Source organism: Mesoplodon mirus (assembly GCF_964341445.2).
Source record: "Mesoplodon mirus genome assembly, chromosome: 15".
NCBI classification, from domain to species: Eukaryota; Metazoa; Chordata; class Mammalia; order Artiodactyla; family Ziphiidae; genus Mesoplodon; species Mesoplodon mirus.
In genome coordinates, this window is record NC_138991.1 from 6451378 (window position 1) to 6469808 (window position 18431).

The 18431-nt window shown below is 44.3% G+C and overlaps 1 protein-coding gene across 2 annotated transcripts; it reads left to right on the top strand.

Moving 5' to 3' along the window:
* The first annotated feature begins 4 nt into the window (after positions 1-4).
* Positions 5-17811, top strand: AURKA (aurora kinase A). 2 transcript variants are annotated; one of them, XM_082600332.1, is made up of 9 exons: positions 5-86; positions 3715-3758; positions 6257-6536; positions 8282-8336; positions 9426-9617; positions 10406-10544; positions 14858-15006; positions 16860-17034; positions 17176-17811. In XM_082600332.1, exons 2-9 carry the CDS (start codon positions 3720-3722, stop codon positions 17353-17355), a joined length of 1209 nt encoding a protein of 402 aa, XP_082456458.1. In that variant the 5' UTR covers positions 5-86; positions 3715-3719; the 3' UTR covers positions 17356-17811. The 2 variants fall into 2 exon arrangements, with proteins under 2 accessions (XP_082456458.1, XP_082456459.1); XM_082600333.1 differs by having other exon boundaries at positions 9429-9617.
* The last annotated feature ends 620 nt before the right edge of the window (positions 17812-18431 follow it).

The following is an 18431-nucleotide window of genomic DNA, read 5'->3' on the forward strand; positions in this document are numbered from 1 at the left end:
TCCTATTTAAAATGAAGACTTTGACTCCTAACGGCTGAGCTCTCAGGAGGACTCGGAGGCTTTGGGTTGGAGGTGGGAGGCCGTAGGTACGTAGACCTGGGGCATCTCTGTGGGGCGGGCTGGAGGACCCTGGGTGGCCTTTGGGGGTGGGTGGGAGGGAAGCGGTCTTTGGGGCCGCTGGGCCGGCGAGGGGAGGGTCGGGGCGAGAAAGCCTCCCTTGGTTCCCCAGTTCCTCCCTGCGTCCCCCCGTGCTTTTCCAGCGCCCTCCCATCAGCTCCTGGGTCCCCAGACGCCCTGTAACATGCCGCCTGGTGTTTATTAAACACCTGGAGTGCGTTGGGTTGTGTGGCGTGGGTGGGGAGGCTCTGGGGGGGTGCTTTCTGATGGGATTCTCGTGTTCATTGAGCACCTGGGTAAGGAAGTACAGAAGGTTTTTGCTGTCTTGGAGTTTACGTTCTGGGGGGTGGGGAGACAGACGATGAACTAGCAAAACTTCCACTAGGGATGAGCGCTAGGAACCGGGGGCTACTTTGGGTAGACTAGCCAGGAAAGGCCCTTGTCCGGGCGGGACGGATGAGTGGGTGAATAAATAACTAACTTCCTCAAAGAAGCCTTCCTGGGCCAGTGCTTCTCAAACCATAGACCTTGGACTACCGTTATCGGGATTATTTGAGCGTCCTTGTTAAAAATGTGAACCCACCTAAGGGATCAGAAGCGCTTGGGTGTAGGACTCAGGTGTCTGTATTTATATCAAGCTCTGCAGGTGATTCTTATGCTTCGTTGAGAATTAGTGGTCTAGCCCAGCCACATACTGGTCATCTGGGGGCGTCTTTGAAATGCAGGATCTAGTTGTTAGGTCTGGGGTTGGGCCTGAAAGTCTCCATTTCTAGCACATGTCCTCCTGATGTAGATGTAGCCATCACCCTTGACTTTCACTGTTTCCTTCTCATCCTTAGCCTTCCTAGTTCTTTGAACTAAATGCTTCTCAGCAACATACTCATTTCCTCTCCACTCTCCTGCATCTGTGCAGACGTTTGCAGGTTTAACGAAGGAAGGAAAAGTCTCAACCCACAGTGCTATTAAATCTGTTTTGCTGTTTAGACTAGTAGGATCTCTGGTTTGAACTGCAGGGACCTTGTGCAGGCCGTCTGGACATGTGACTCCTGAACTGGGCTGCAGGCCAGAATCACCTGAGAAGCAGTCTTCTTGCGGCTTTCTCCAGAATTTCTGGATCAGAATCACGTTCCATTCCGTTATTGTTCTTCCTGAGAAGGAAAGTGCATTACATTGGAGTGAATGTCTGTAGCTTCTGTTGAAGACTGTTGAATCAGTGTTCATTGGCCTGTGTGCTCTCGTGAGCCTGCTGCTTGTAACTGTTAGGGAGAGTGAAGAAAGCATCAGAGCGTGTGTGAAATTCACATAATAGGAGAATGTATTTCCTTTTCTTTTTTGTCTATTATGTCTAAATGGCTGTTTGATATAAGGACTCCAGGCTCTTTAGCCTGGTCCCGTCTTCGAGGTGGAGTTATCTGATTACTTATAAAGTGGATGTGAAAGCGTGGGGCTGAAGAGTGCTTTCTGATTGGATTCTAGAATATAGGGAGCATCTGAGTAAGAGAAATAGAGAAAGGTTTCTGCTTTCTTGGAGTTTATGTTCTACTTACTCGATAGGTTGTTGTGCCTGACTCACAGGAAGTGATTCTAACACTTCCTAAGTGTTAGAAACTATTTTTTTTATTACTGATCTGCTTTGTTAATGGATTGATTCATTCCCAAAAGATGAGCGTACATACTGTGTGCCAGGCATGTTCTGGGGAGGTAACAGTGAACAAAATGGGACTAAGCTCTTCCTCCTGTGGAGCTTACTTTCTTTAGAGATACTGAGCAGGTAGCTGGGTATCTGAGTCTGGGGACTCAGATGGTAAACAAGTACAAATTATGTTATGTAACGTGTTAAGTAAAAGTAAAAGAGAGATGATCTGAAAGGGACATCTCAGCATGAATGAAATGAAGGAACAGCCACACTTCTGTTATAGGGAGGAGCCTCATAGGTAGAGGGAACAGGAAGTGCAAAGGCCCTGTGGCAGGGGACTTATCTGCCAGGGAAAGGGAGGAGCCCTGAATGGCTGGTGTGCAATAGACAAGAGGAGGAGATCCGGTCACAGAGGTGGTCAAGATCCACATTCTGTGAGACTTTATAGGCCTATATGTGCAAGTAAGATTTTGAATTTTGAGTTGAGCAACCATGAGGGGCCTCTGAACCAAGGACCATATATCTGACTTGTTAATGGGATCATTGGGCACAGTGTTGCGAATGGACTTAATGGGAGAAGGGTGGAAGCAGAGTGACCATTGGGAGCCCTTTGCAAATAATTGCGGGGAGAGAAAACTGGTTAGACGAGGTGGGAGTAGTAAAGGCTGTGAGCAGTGATTTTGAAGATATGCTGATGGATCAGATAAGGGGTTTGAGGGAGAACCGTGTAAAAGATTGTGCGAAGACTTTAGACTTGAGCAACTGGCAGGATGGATTTGCTGTCTACTGAGATGGGGGCAGCCCAGTCCGCAGTCCGAGAGAGCGGGTTGCCGGAGATGGGGGTGGGGAAGGGAGCAGGACTTCAGTTGGGGACAGTTTAAGATTGAGATGCTCTCAGATTACCAGGTGGTCAGAGTTCCGATGGAAATTTGGGGATCCTCAGCCTGTGGATGGTACTGAAGGCCAGGAGACGGGATGAGCTCACCGAGGGAGTGAGTGTAGTTGGGAAAGAAGTGTTTCTGGGCATTCCCCATGGCAAAGGGGAAAAGAAGTGTGCCGGAGAGAAGAGGTTTCATTTGGTGTGTTGGGTTGAGACGCCTGGCAGACCTTCCTGGGGGATCCTGAGCAGGTTGTTAGAGAGCCTGGCAGTCGCAGGAGAGGGGAGGGCAGGAGACGCAAATTCGAGGTCTCTTGATAAAGATGTTCAGAGCCCTGGGGCCCTAGGCAGGTGTAGATGGAGACCTGCGGAGTCCATTCCGGCGTCACCCCAGACACTGAGATTGGTGGTACACGTGAGGCTGATCAGCAAAGGCGGTTGCGGTGGGACAGAAGTAAGGTGAAGGCAAATCTGCGAGCTGAGCGAAGAAAGGAGTGGAAAAAGGGAGCAGGATCCCCTGGAACGCAGGGAATGCGCGTTCGAGGAAGGCCGAGAATTGACCTTTGGGTTTAGCAACAGCAGGGGTCAGTCTGGAGCTGGGCTGGCGGTGGGGATAAAAGCCCTGTGGGAGGGAGCTTGTGGCAGCGTGAGGGAAGTGGTAGAGACCTGCAGAGCTTTGCTGTTGAAAGGGGAGGCCAGAGATGTGGTCATAGCTTGAGTCAGTTTTGGGGTAAAGAGGACCTTTTTTATTCTGAAGGCGGCAGGTGTGGAAGCTGGCTTGTACAGTGATGGAAGTGGTCCATTAGAGAGACCATGGGGCAGGACAGGGCGGTTCAGGAGTGAAGTCTGAGTATTGGGGAGGGGCAGGCTGCAGTGTGTGAGGTGCGGGGGAAGGCCCCCACGCCTGCACGTGGTATCAGGCAACAAAACATTGCTCCCTTATCAGCCTCATTTGGATGACAAAACATGTAAAATTCTGTGTGATGTTGAGGCTTTTTCATCAGGATTTATAACCCTCATCCGGCATAACACTTGGAAGCAGGTGGATTTTTACAAGTTAAAGGTGGTTCTTTTTTCTTTTCAGGCATCATGGACAAATGTAAAGAAAACAGCATCTTGGGGCCTAAGGTAAATCGAATAATCTGTAATCTCAAGTCACATTTATAAAACCCAAAGGGAGATTGGGTTTTATTTTATTATTTATTTATATTATTATTATTTTTTATTGGGGTATAGTTGTTTGAGATTGGGTTTTAAATCTAGAATTCTTTTTACCTTTACTTTGGGTTGTAACTTTAGATCCCTCTACCACGTTCCTGGGTGGGAATTAGTCATTTTTCTACGCATTCAATAACACTTCGTTGCTTCTTTCACCGAAACTTTTATTTCCTCTGCTTTGTCTTACAGTTAGCTGTTTAAGTATCTGTATTGCTCCATTGCATGCTGGATAATGATGTACGTAGTAGGTGCTTAATACTTGCCCGCACTTCCTTGCTTGCCAGAAATTAATTTCTTTGCCATAGTTGGTTCTGCTCACGCTTTAGAGGAATGTCGAGCAGCAGTTCAGTGGGCGTTTCCTGGGAGCCCACTTGGAGCCAGGTTCTGTGTCAGGTGCAGGGATCACAACGGTGAAAAGCACGTGGTCTTTGACTTTAAAGAACTTAGAGCCCTTCTGGGTAGGTGTGTGAGCCAGGACCGTACTATATATACATATAACCTGAGTAATTCCTAGGAGGGGTGCTCAGTTCAGCTTGGGGTAGATTGGAATCCAGGAGGAGAGACCCCCTGGCCCTTACTTAGCATTTGATGAATATTTGTGGAGCAGTTAGGTGAATGGGTCTCTCACAGAAAGATCCTTTTAATATAAGTAATCCCCGGGTTTTTTTTTTTCCTTCTAGGAAATTAGAAGAATATAAATACTGCTTGTTTTTTGGGGTTTTTTTTTTTTTTTTGAGGGAAGGGGTTTGGTTTTAGAAGTCTTCATCTTCGAAAAATGGATACTTAGCCTTTTTTACTGGCTGAAAGTAAAAATGACCAACCAGAAAAAGGCTAAATTGGTTCACTGTATTTGATTCTCAATTCTGATGATAAAAATCATTTAAAAAAATTGCTCTAGGCACTTCCCTGGTGGCACAGTGGTTAAGAATCCGCCTGCCAATGCAGGGGACACGGGTTCGAGCTGCCGCGGAGCAACTAAGCCCGTGCGCCACAACTACTGAGCCTGTGCTCTAGAGCTGGTGCTCTGCAACAAGAGAAGCCACCGCAATGAGAAGCCCGTGCACCGCAACTAGAGAAAGGCCGTGCGCAGCAATGAAGACCCAACATAGCCAAAAATAAATAAATAAATAAATTTATATAAAAAGAAAATTGCTTGATGTTTAAAATGTTTTTTGCTGCCTGAATGTCTGCTGTGTTGTGGATGCTGCTAATTTCAGAAGCAAATCTCTTTTTCCTGTAAGTTGGAAACCCTCTCTTGGAAAGCACTTGTACCAGCAAGCTGGTGATGGATTCTGAGGCTTCTCTTCTGGCACTGTTGTTTATGAGGAAATTTCCTCCACTGAAACTAGAGGAAGTGCCCCCTGCCCTGTGTTTGATTAGCTCAGGGCCTTAGAATTTAAGTATTTTAGAAACGTGTGACATCCAACTTACAGGCATGTAAATAATATATTTTGGTAGTAACTTTTTGAAGAGCCTGTGTTTATTTTGTCTTTTGCCTCAGATGCATTTTGTCAGTATTGAACACTTGGAAATTGAAACACTACTAAATCAGTAGTAATTAGCATTTTGGACTATTAAAACTGTGGTCATTATTGTAAAAAAAAAAAAAAAGTAGTAATTCGCTTTTGTGGAAAATCTGGCAAGTACAGAAATTCTCCAAAACTTCTTTACTCAAAGATAATCACTGTTGAGGGCTTCCCTGGTGGCGCAGTGGTTGAGAATCCGCCTGCCAATGCAGGGGACACGGGTTCGAGCCCTGGTCTGGGAAGATCCCACATGCCGCGGAGCAACTAGGCCTGTGCGCCCCAACTACTGAGCCTGTGCGTCTGGAGCCTGTGCTCCGCAACAACAGAGGCCCACGCACCGCCACGAAGAGTGGCCCCCGCTTGCCGCAACTAGAGAAAGCCCTCACACAGAAACGAAGACCCAACACAGCCAAAAATTAATTAATTAATTAAAAGAATAATCACTGTTGAATATTTTGATGTATTTCTTTCAGTCTTTTTTCTAAACATAGGTATTGTCAAAGAAATGTTGTTGGAATTGGGATTTTGGTATAAAGTTTCCAAATTGCAGCTTCTTGCTAAATAATCATTCCCAAGTCATTGTGAATTCTTAGTGTTTAACGCCTCCCTTTTCCGATGAAAGTTTGTTCACGAGCATTTGTTTATGGGGGCGTGCTTTCTAGGGGTGGCTGTTGGGGAAGGGGAGGCGGTGTCATTCAGGTGTTGCAGCCGTATACCGACTGTATGCTCTGGAAGTGCTGATTAAATCGCTTTCCCCTTCCGTCTGTTATCAGTGAGTGACACTCATTTTCTTATATTGGAAAACAGACTTTTGGAATACTCTCATGATATTCAGCTTTCGCTCATGGAGACCATAAAGTTCCTTTTTCCTCCTCAATCTAGACGACAGTTCCACTTGGTGATGGCCCAAAACGTGTTCCGGTGACTCAGCAATTTCCTTCTCAGAATCCAGTGTCTGCGAACAGTGGCCAGGCTCAGCGGGTCTTGTGTCCTTCAAATTCCTCGCAGCGTGTTCCTTCACAAGTGCAAAAGCTTGTCTCCAGCCAAAAACCCGTACAGCCCCTGAAGCAGAAGCCGGCGCAGGCAGCCAGCGCCCCTCGTCCTGTCTCCAGGCCGCTGAGTAATACCCAAAAGAGCGAGCAGCCCCAGCTCCCAGCACCTGGTAATCAGCGCTCTGAGGCTCATTGGAGAGCCGTTCTTTTCAGTTGCTAAAAAAGCAAGTGTGTAGACGTGTGTTTACTGTTTGGAACCCTAGCTTTTACGTCATGTTCTACTGAGGACGGGGAGAAAATCTGGTGTCCGGGTGAAGTACCAGTGTCTGCCGTGGGCCAGGCCGGACTCCCACCCTCAAGGAAGAGTTGGCAGCCGGGGAGGACACAGCACCAGGGCCGTGTTCTTTGATTGCATATTAGGGGCGGAGGGGAGGGATGGGGTTCTTGTAGCAGGTACTCTTGGAGCTGAACAGCTCCAGGGTTCTGGGGCGTGGAGGGAAGTGCCGGGCGTGGGGAGTGGGTGGACTGAGGCGGGCCAGGTCAGGTCAAGGTGGGCACTGCTGGCCGCGGTGAGTGGGGCTCCATCCCGTGTGCACTGGGAAGCTGCTGGAAGGTTTTTGAGCGGAGGACGGGCTGACTTGCCTTTATAGAAAGTTCATCTGAATGTGGGGCGTGAATTGGAGAGTAGCGTTGCTGGACCCAGGGGTACCAGGTAGGAGGGAAGCCACTGTGGTTTGGGGTCAGCGGCCTGACCTAGGCGGAGCGGGTCGGTGCTAATAGTTAGCATTTACCAGGTGTGAGCGCCCACACAGCAGGCTTCCTTCATCCGCGTTGTGTCATTCTGTACTCGTAACCACTCTACAAAGGCAGCCATGGTTTTTAACTTGGTTTTGGGGAGGAGGAAGCTAAGACTTCAATGTGTTAACTTATTCGAAGACAGCCAGGATGGAGTGGTGCAGACAAATCCGAGAGCTCACTTAGGATGCAGACTTGACAGAACTGGGCAATAAACCGGACATGGGGGTGGTGGTTATCACTGGTGGCCTTAACTGAGACTGTGAACCAGGGAGGGGAAGAGTCCAGTTGAGGCCTGAATTCAAATACCTGACCAGAGCAAAATGTGCTGCTGTTAACAGTTTGAAGTGCTGGAAATAGACAAGTGGAAATGTCCCATGTAATTTCCCCTTGGCCACCAATACAGTGGAAGGAGGGTGGTGGTTGGCTTATGCTTTGTTGCACGTTGTCTGTAACAAATGGACAGCTGGCTGGCCCACCTCCTGGGGAAAAGGTGACGAGATGGGAGCTTGTAATGGATGGGAAGATTGGTAATTCTGCTTTAGAAGCTCTTCATTTAGAAACTGAGGCTTCACGGAGATTATCTAAGGGCCTAGCTATACATATCTGCTTGTCTTTACTCTCGAAGTTCTATAAAGACTTGGAATGGCAGGAGTCAGGTTACAGTGTAGTAGTCTTTTTAAAAAATATTTTATTTATTTATTTTGGCTGCGTTGGGTCTTAGTTTTGGCACGCGGGATCTTCGTTGAGGCACACGGGATCTTTCGTTGCAGCACGCTGGTTTTCTCTTCTCTGGTAGTGGTGCACGGGCTCCAGGTTGCATGGGCTCAGTAGTTGTGGCGCATGGGCTTAGTTGCCCCTCGGCATGTGGGATCTTACTTCCCCGACCAGGGATAGAACCTGCATCCCCTGCACTGCAGGGCGAATTATTTACCATTGGATCACCAGGGAAGTCCCTTTTAAAAAAAATAAATAAATAAAACTAGAAATAGTTCAGGTCTATCATTCTGGACATACACTAATATTTTGGTGGCTATACTTTGATTCATCTCTAATCAAATATTTTTAACTTATTCTGTATAGTTATTCTAAAAACAGGTTTTTAACTTACTCTATCTAGGAAATAATCCTGAAAAGGAAGCGGCATCAAAACAGAAAAATGAAGAATCAAAAAGGTAAGTTTTATCTTGTTTACAGAGTTCTGTGCCACCATTCTACTAGAATACACCATTTAATTGCGAATTTAGTTATGGGAACACTTTTAAAATAGGTCTTTATACTGTATTTTCACTTAGAAAATATAGATGTTTCAAATTTCCAATCTTTAAAAAAAGGGAGAAGGAATTTTAATGATGGATGTTTATTAGGGACCCGAGTTTTTCTTACTGCTTTCCAAATTTAGAAATGACTTGTATGAATCTGTTACAGAAATGTGTGAAGTAAAAATTCCTCTCTACCTTCAGAAGTAACTACTACATATGGTTTACGTATGCTTCTATACTTTTTTCTATTCTAGTAAAGAGGTGGAAGTTAAAAAAAACAACAACAAAATGTGGTCCTATTGCAGAGCTATGGACTAATACATGACTGTCTGAGTATTTTGAAAGTTTTGATAGAATTATTATACTTGTTCCTCATAATAAAGCTTGGCTGTATTTTCCCCTGCTCTCAGTCTCTGAACTGTCTAGATTCTAGAATGTGATAGGAGCCAGGAATGAACCCACAGCCTCTTTTGCTCTAGCGCCTACCGGAGGCTTTCTGAGAATCTACATCCAATGGTTCTCACCCCACTGCCCTGTGGCCTCCATCCCGCTTGCTTAACCAGAGTGGTTGTTCTCCAGCTGAGAATGTTCACATCTCCGGGGCTGGAGGAGGCTGTGCTTGGTTTGAAAGAGGCTCGCAGGTGGTTCTGCAGCATTTTTCCCTCTCCAATTACTCATCTAATCCTTCTTACGGTCCTAAGTGTTGTTGTTAATAGGTCTGTGCTCCAGAGCGTAGTACTGCCTTGGGACACTTTCCAGCGAGTGCTTCAGCTCTAACAGTCCAGGTTGTTCCTTGTCACAGAGTCACTCAGCTGATGGCGGGTGGGGGCATGGTGGTCTGTGGTGACTCATTAATTGTGGTTATTGGTTTGGTTCTTGCAGAGGGTACATAGTCAATACAACTTTGAATATAAAATTTATAGGATGTCTACTACTCACTAATATACATTGTTAGAAAAGATGTGTTTTCTTCACATTTTAAAATGTTCAATTCTTTCCTAGAAGGCAGTGGGCTTTGGAAGATTTTGAAATTGGTCGTCCGCTGGGTAAAGGGAAGTTTGGTAATGTTTACTTGGCGAGAGAAAAACAAAGCAAGTTTATCCTGGCTCTTAAGGTATTATTTAAAGCTCAGTTGGAGAAAGCAGGAGTTGAGCATCAGCTGAGGAGGGAAGTAGAAATACAGTCCCACCTTAGGTAAGTTTTCAGATTGATGTCCAGGAGAGTGGTGTACAGAACTTTAAGAGTTAAATGACTGTAAACTTCTTTGTAGAAGGCTGGCTCTGTAGTACTGCAGAGAGTGACTAAATTCACTAGACTTAAGTGCCGAGGTCCTGAAAAATCGCTTGAAGGTTTGTTTTGTTGATGGAGTAATTTACCGGAGGTGTTCTTGTTTTGTTTTGTTTTGGTGGATAATTAAAGGGAATGATACCTTTTATTCTGAGTCCAGGTTGCAAACTGGCAGCCTACAGGTTGACTTTGGCCAGTGGATCTTTTTCTTTTTGCTTTCAGTGAATTTAAAAAAAAAAAAAGCCAAACAAAAAAACAGATAGCCTGTGCTCAGCTGCCCAAAGCTGTCAGCAGCACATCCCGTGCCATTCGTGAACGCTGCCTGTGTTGTCTGTCTCATGGTATTTGGGTTTCAAGTACTGTGGGAATGCCATGTCTTTCTTTTTTTTCCCAATTTGCAGAGACTTAATATTTATCTGAATTCTTTCCCCACCTAAGAATATAGATGGCCTAAAGGAAGGCAATAGTCTTAACGAAACCCAAGGTCCATTAATACCTTGAAATGCATGTAAATTGATGGCAGTGTACATCTTTTTCTTACAGTGGGTCTGTAGTTTCAAATTCTCAAGGGGGGTGGAAGGTGGGATCTGTGGCCAGCAGCAGTTTTCACCACTGGTTTCACATGAGGATTTGTTTGATACTCAGTACATATCAGCTCCAAAACCAGGTGTTAGAGTGTTCGTCCTTCGTTGCAGGCATCCAAATATTCTCAGGCTGTATGGTTACTTCCATGATGCTACCAGAGTCTACCTAATTCTGGAATATGCACCCCTCGGAGCTGTCTATAGAGAACTTCAGAAACTGTCAAAGTTTGATGAGCAGAGAGCTGCTACTGTAAGTTTTCATTTGTTGTCCAGACTAGTTCTGTTTCCTCTATACCTGTCCTACCTAGCAGTGTACCTTTCATTATATAATAGAGGGGGTTTTGTCTCACGGGAAGATAGCTTAATCAGATCAAATATTTGAAATGGAAAAATCAAAATAGCTTAGGTGTACCTTTTATATACAGATAAAATCAGGTACCAAGGGGAATATTGTGGTTGGTTTCCACAGCTGTTTCTGTGGAAATGTATAGTTGCTCCCTTTAAAAAAAAAAAAGAAAAATTTGTTTTAGATTAGTTTTTAGACTTATAGAATAACTGAAGATAGTACAGACTTACTTTCTCCTATTAATACACACCTAATTTCTCCTATTTATATTTTATCAGTGTGGTACAGTTGTCATAACTAATGAACCAATACTGGTACATAACTATTGACTGAAATCCATACTTCATCCAGATTTCTTTAGTGTCTCATGATTAGATTAGGGTTATGGGTTTTTGAGAGGAAGATCAGAGGTAAAATGCATTCTCGTATCAAGGGTACATACTATTAACCTGGCTCATCCCTGAGCATCGGCCTTGACCACCTGGCTGAGGTAGTGTTTGTCAGGTTTCTCCACTGTAAAGTTACTCTTTTTCTCCCTTTGCATGCTCTGTCCTTTCAGAGGAACAGCCCATGGGGGGGTTATGTTTCATCTCCTATAGGGCAGGGTATCGACATAAGTTATTTGGAATTCTGTACCAGATATTTCTCTATTCTCCACTATTTATTTACTCACTCATTTTTATTTATTTATTTATTTTTGACATTTGGAAGTAATGTTTACTTCTTATATAAATTTGGTAATAAATTTTGTAATCCTGAAGGAAAAAATAATAGAGAAATGGGCAGAAGGTAATGTTTGAAGTGATAATGGCTGGGAATTTTCCAGATTTGATAAATGATATAAATCCTCTGATTCACCAGACAAAATTAATCCATAGACATAAAAGACATATAACAACAACAGATATCCACACCAAAGGCACAATGATGTTAAAATAGTCAGAAAATGTAGTCAATCCTTTATTAACATGGACTTATGGATTATTTTATACATTGAGTATAATCTAATACCACTTTGCTCTCATTGTTCCAGTCTTGGTCACTGGGAGCTCTCTCGTGGTTCCTGTGTCCTTTGGATATGTCCCTATCATTGTGTGTGTGCGTGCATGTAAAAGCACTTTCTTGTTTCCTGGTGCTACAAGATGTTCCAGCTTCATCTTGTACATTTCCTACCCCCGTCTTAGAATTTGTTATTTCTCCACGGAGCTTTGGTTCCTTTTACTGGAAAATGTTATTAGAAACCAAGATCTGGGCGCTGGATATGACCATTGCTACTGAGTGTCATTACTTCTAGGCTTTCAGCTGACAGAAAGCAAGGAAATATGTGTATAGTAATCCATGTAAATGCATGTATCTAAAAGTATTTCTATATTTATCCATCCGTATCTATATTAAGCAAAACATGAGGCCATCATCGCATGGATCATTTTACCCTCCTCCCTTGCTTATCTGTAACCTCCACCCCAACATTGAGAAACTTGGGTTCCACCCTCCGCCATCCATTTATCTGTTCAATTCCAGTGTTCATGTGTAGTGGTAGCATTGTTAACCAGTTACCCTGTGGGAAACAACTGTATGCATTTGAGATTCATCTGTATCTTTTTAGGGTTTGATAGCTCATTTCTTTCTATTGGTGAATACTGTTCCATTATTATCTCTTCACCTACTGAAGGGCATCTTGGTTTCTTCCAGTTTTCGGTGATTACGAGTAAAGCTGCTATAAACAATTGCATGCAGGTTTTTGTGGGACATAGGTTTTCAAACTGGCTGGGTAAATACTTAGGGGTGCGATTGCTGGCTTGTATGGTAAGACTACATTTAGCTTTTAAGAAACTGTTAAACTGTCTTCCAAAATGGATACACCATCCTGGCATTCCCACCCATGAATGAGAGTTCCTGTTGCTCCTTACCAGCAGCTGGTGGTGTTGAGCTTTTTGGATTTCAGTCATTCCAGTAGGTGTACAGTGGTGCCTCACTGTTTTAATTTGCAGTTCTCTAATGACGTACAATGTTGAGCATCTTTTAATGTGTTTGTCATCTGTATATCATCTTTGAGGTGTTTCTTCAGATCTTTTGCCCATTAAATATTTTTGTTGTTGTCTTACTGAGTTTTAAGGGTTCGTGTGTATTTGTGATATGTGTCCTTTATCACGTTTTCTCCCAGTCTGTGGCTCGTGTTTTTAGTCTCTTAACTGTGTTTTTCAGGGGCAGACTTTTTTTTTTTTAATTAATTAATTTATTTATTTATTTTTGGCTGTGTTGCGTCTTCGTTTCTGTGCGAGGGCTTTCTCCAGTTGTGGCGAGCGGGGGCCACTCTTCATCGCGGTGCGCGGGCCTCTCACTGTCGCGGCCTCTCTTGTTGCGGAGCACAGGCTCCAGACGCGCAGGCTCAGTAGTTGTGGCTCACGGGCCTAGTTGCTCCGTGGCATGTGGGGTCCTCCCGGACCAGGGCTCGAACCCGTGTCCCCTGCACTGGCAGGCAGATTCTCAACCACTGTGCCACCAGGGAAGCCCCGGGGGCAGACGTTTTTAATCTTAATAAAGTTCAACATTATCAGGTTTTTGTTTTGCGCCCCCCCCCCAAAGAATTCTACTCTCCTTTATTGTGTGAAAATTGTTTGAAGAAGCTGAGTCTTAATTTGGGCTGTTTTTTGTTGAATTAGCCGATGATGGGCCTGCTGAATGGTGGTTACTTTGTTCTGTTTCTTGGTGGAGGTCTCTGGGTAGTATGTACACTCATTTTCTTTTTGGCATTCATGTAAGTGGCATTAAGTTCAGGTGGTTTTACTTTTATCTTCTGCTGAAATCACAGCACTATCGGTGAATGACCCTCCGGTCCTGTCTGTGCAACGAGGACGTACTATTTTAAACTTAAATATTTGCCCTTTGGGTAAGTAGGAATCTATTTTATTTGCTTTTTAAATATTAGTTAACCAAACTAGTTTCTTATTTAATTGACAATTAATATTTGTAGTACTCAGTTTTCTTCAGTGCAGATGGAGTTTACTTTGGTGTAAACAGATAGCTCTTTGAAAGAAAAGATTGGTTCTTTCTAGATTCCTTAGTAGTTTGGAGATATATATACGCACCTGTTTTTCTTTTCTGATTAATTAAAATAAAACATTCTAGAGAAGTGTTAGGGACCTTTATGTGTACCCACAATCTAACGTGGGAGGTGTGGAGGGAGCTGGGTGCCAGAGAGCTCTGGTTCTTGCCGAGGTTTGAGCAGGCACAGCCTGTTGCCCCCCGGAATTGTAACGTGTGCTCCTAGAGCATCATCAACCCAACTTTGGTGCAGGAGACGAGCTTTCTTTGCCTTCACTTTCAGTTTATTATGGTCTAAATTTTGGTCTCTGGCTTTGGCTGAAAATAATGAAAAATGTCCTTTCTGACGATAACATCTGGTTTCTACCCATTTGTTTAGTACACCTTTTTTGGTATAAAATAATGTTCAGTCCTGTCTAGAGTTACTTTTGGGAAACAAACACTTCTCTAACTTAAGTCAGAGCTAAATATATTCTTTCAGTATACTATAAAACCATTCTTATTTATATGTTAAAGCAAATTCTGGACCTGCTTGCTAGGTCTTTTAGTTGAAATGGAAACAAAACGAACGAGAGGACTGACTTGCTTGTGTACTTTGAAGCTGACTAATGAATTACTATGTAGTGTGTCACCAAATTTAGCCCACTACTTAACGTGCCAGGACAGCTGCTCTCAGTTTATTGTTCAGGATTTTTTTCCTCCGGTGCTCTTAGAGTAGAATTTTAGCTTCAGACAAATCCTTTTGTTGTAAATTGGCCTTGGTTTAAAAATGGGAATGGTCTGTACTTAAGAGTTTTTGTTTTAAATGTTAAAAACCGTTTACACGTCTGACTCCCTAATTTATACCAGTTTTTCAATATTGTCTTAATTCATTGCTGCTGGGCCATATATTGCCACGTGGGGATGTAGTGCTGTCTTGGTGTTTTCCTGTCTTTCAATATCACATCTGCTGTGTGAGCAAATAACGTAGCACAGAATCACTTGTACTTAATGCTGCACACTAAATTGGTTTGTTTTCTTGTAGAGTCATCCATTGTCTCTAGTTTTGGCTTTAAAAATCTACGAAACATGTTAAAATCTATGTTGGGTTTCCTTTCAGAAGAGATGTCTAAAATTGTGTTATGTAAATCTAAAACACAGACTTTCAATACTTTTTTTTTTTTTTTGAATAGTATATCACAGAATTGGCAAATGCCCTGTCTTACTGTCATTCAAAGAGAGTTATTCATAGAGACATTAAGCCAGAGAACCTGCTCCTTGGATCATCCGGAGAGCTTAAGATTGCAGATTTTGGGTGGTCAGTACATGCCCCATCTTCCAGGTATGTAACTTCAGACGTGGAACTTGTTTGTTTGGTTTAGCAAAAGCCCAGGGGCTAATCATGAGCTAAATAGTAAAATACGTAAAGTATAGATGTGTGCTGAGTTGGGGCAGGTAACTGACACACGTACTTTGGTGTAACTTAGGCCTGATAGTAAACTAGTGTCTTCAAGAACGTTTTTATTCTGCAGCCATTTTGGGCTGTTTATCCTGTCCTAAGCCTGGGGTTAAAAGATGCATAATGTCCTTAGAGACTAATGAAGGGGACAAATAAGTAAAAGATATGACAGGTGTATGACAGGTGAAGTGCAGCATGTGTACAGGGTCAGTAACACCTGACTGACTGGTGTGAGGGAGACTCCACTGCTTCCCGGACCAGGAGACAGAAGTTTCTGAGGGCATCGCTTGCAAAGATCTAGAACCAAGAGCACGGTTCTTCAGGGAACTTAAAGGAACCAAACTGGTTTGGATGGAGCTTTCAGGGTGTGGGGCAAAGATTCTTTCATCCTCTGTTTGTCAACAGAACAGTCCCTTCCTGTCTCCTCTTAAAGTGGAGAGATCAACCTAATGAAACAATTTAAGTGAACTTTGTCAACGGAGCTAAAACATTTTCTCCTTTTTAAAATTTAAGTGGAGTTTAAATGAGCTTTTGGAACCACGTGTGAAGTGGGGCATTTAAAAGCATACATCCACCAATAAGAGTTTGTCGACTTTGGGGTAGGTCTTTAAAAAGTTTTAGCCAGATTACCTTAAAGCCAGTTGAAAAAAATTGTGTGGTCTAAAATAGATGCCACTGGGCGTGGGGAGCTTTGTTTTTGTTACAGACCACTCCTAATTGTTTCCAGCAAGGCACTGAACCTGCTGCTGCAGTCTCTGTTTAAAAAAAAGAAAAAAAAAGCTGCTGGTCTGCTGCGGGTGGGAGCTGTTGGCACCTGGCTTCGTGGCATCGCAGGGCTAAACTGTACCTTAACCCTCCCAGTGGTGTCATCGTGATAGGAAAGGTAGCCGATCCTTTTCTGAAGAGGACACTATAAATGTTGGTCACTTTTCCTCGCCTCCTGTACCTTGGTAACTGTAAGAGCTCCTGCGATATTGTGCTGTCATTTGAGAACCCCCCGATTCGGGCCGTCTCCTGAATCTCAGTGGTGAAGAGAGGCTAGATGTCTGGAGAGGTAGCTCCTTAATCCTGGGTCACCATGCAGTCGAGCGAGGATTTGTGCGCTCACTGGGCACCAGGCAAAGAATAACTGATATAAACCAGCAAAACCTGCATGGTCTTTGCTCCTGTTTTGATGTTTGTTTCCAACCTCTGTTATAAAAACAACATACAGACGTGCTGAATTGGTCACCTGTCTATCCAGTGCCTACACTCAAATAGTTGTTAACATTTTGCCATGTTGGGTGTGTCGTCTACTTATAAGTTGCAGACAACGTGCTTTGTCCTTTGAGTGCTTCAGTGTGCATGTCCTAAAAATAAGGACATCGTCCTGTATAATCACAACCATTATCACGCCTGAGAAAATTAACAGCCTTGTTAATATCTGCTATTTAGTCCATGTTCAAATTTCCCTAGTTGTCCACAAAATTTTATAGTGGTGATACTTTAAATCCTATATTTTATATCATTTAAGGAAGGTCTGGAGTTGGACAGATTTGGAGTGCAGCTTGATTGCTAGCTGTGAGATCTTGTACATCTCCCTGTCTAAAAGTGGGGATTTATAATAGTACCTGCTTCGTAGCACAGGATCTAGCCTAGGAAAAGCACTCAACGTTAGTGTAATGGTTGGTGATTTTGAGCAGCTGTTGTGCATCAGAAACAGAAGCACGTCAACCTGAACCTGCCTCCGTTTTTAGGAGAACCACCCTCTGCGGTACCCTGGACTACTTGCCGCCTGAGATGATTGAAGGCCGGATGCATGATGAGAAGGTGGATCTCTGGAGCCTTGGGGTGCTTTGCTATGAATTTCTAGTTGGGAAGCCTCCTTTTGAGGCAAACACATACCAAGAGACCTACAAAAGAATATCACGGGTAAGACATCACTAGAAAGGGCCCATCATTCTGTTAGAACTCCTTCCTTATCAGCCTTGACTTTAGGCTACGATCTGAATATTTATCCTTTTCTCTCTTAGCCACGTTTGTGACTCTGTCACTTATTGTACACTTACCCAGGTGGAATTCACATTCCCTGACTTTGTGCCAGAGGGAGCCAGGGACCTCATTTCCAGACTGCTGAAGCATAATCCCAGCCAGCGGCCCACCCTCAAAGAAGTACTTGAACACCCCTGGATCACGGCAAATTCAAAACCATCGAGTAGTCAAAAAAAAGAATCAGCTAGCAAACAATCTTAAGAATCTTTGGGGGCAGAAATCCTTGAGACAGGGCTGCTGATAATCTGCCCGGAACAGGCTGCTGGCGTATCTCCCTGCTGCCTGCCTGCCATCGAGATGCTACAGGAAACACTGTTGATGAGCAGGCAGCGCTCGGCCTCCCAGTTCAGAGCTCCGCCTCTGCAGACACGACACTGCAGTGGGAGCCGTGGTTATATAATCAGTCTGGAGGCAAGGTTCAAGTGCAGCCACCCTGCAGCCTGTTTTGAGTAAGGTGTCCTTGTGGAAGATGGACTTGCAGCCTGGCTGTGGGGTAGGGCGGCTGCTTGGTCCTGACTCGACCCGTTGAAAATCTGTGCAATAACTTTCCAAGTCCCTGTGTGCGTGTAACTTATCGGGTGGCCCAGTCTGGTAAAGCTGTCGGAATGAACATGTGATTCTTTCTTTTAAATGTTAAAATAAAGACTTTGGTATAGACTTGTATTTTTACCTCCATGGCATTCCTTTAGGACCGCTCTCAGTGTCCGTCCAGTACCCCCGCCGAGCCTGCTTGTTGGTCCTCAGCCGCTTGCCTCCTGGTGAGACTGAGCGGGGGCCTCTGGGGGACCACCAGAGCTGCAGGTGGTCCGGACAGAGGGGAGGAGTCCTCCACATCCACACCTGCCCAGCTCTGGCCTCTGACTGTGTTCTCAACAGGATGGCAAAGGGCTTCACACGTGGGGTGAACCAGTTCTTGGCAAATGGATTTTCCAAGTGTGGCTTTTGTCTTGATTCTCTGGTGGAGGAGTGTTTGCCTTCATGGAATCCCTCCTCCCCAGCCGTACTTGGGTCTGGGTGCGTCAGTGTTCATCGTGGCTTATAAAGTGGACGCCTGCTGCCCCTGCAGTACAGCCGGCAGAGGCTGCTTCCCATGGGACACACTGGAGTTGTGGCATCTGTGTGAACTTGAAACCTGAGTCCACAAATACACCTGTCTGCAGTGCATGGGTAATTCTTTTCACCACCTGTTCACTCTTGGCCTAGAAATGAGGAGGTGCCATGAGAGGAGCTGGTCTCAGGTTCTATGTGTTCCTATCACGTAAAGTGACGTATTTCTA

Coding starts and splice junctions, on each gene's coding strand:
- AURKA (XM_082600332.1), top strand. CDS start 3,720: ATGGACAAATGTAAAGAAAACAGCATCTTGGGGCCTAAG. Junction 10,545..14,857: donor ATGAGCAGAGAGCTGCTACT/GTAAGTTTTCAT, acceptor TTTTTTGAATAG/TATATCACAGAATTGGCAAA. Junction 15,007..16,859: donor GTACATGCCCCATCTTCCAG/GTATGTAACTTC, acceptor CTCCGTTTTTAG/GAGAACCACCCTCTGCGGTA.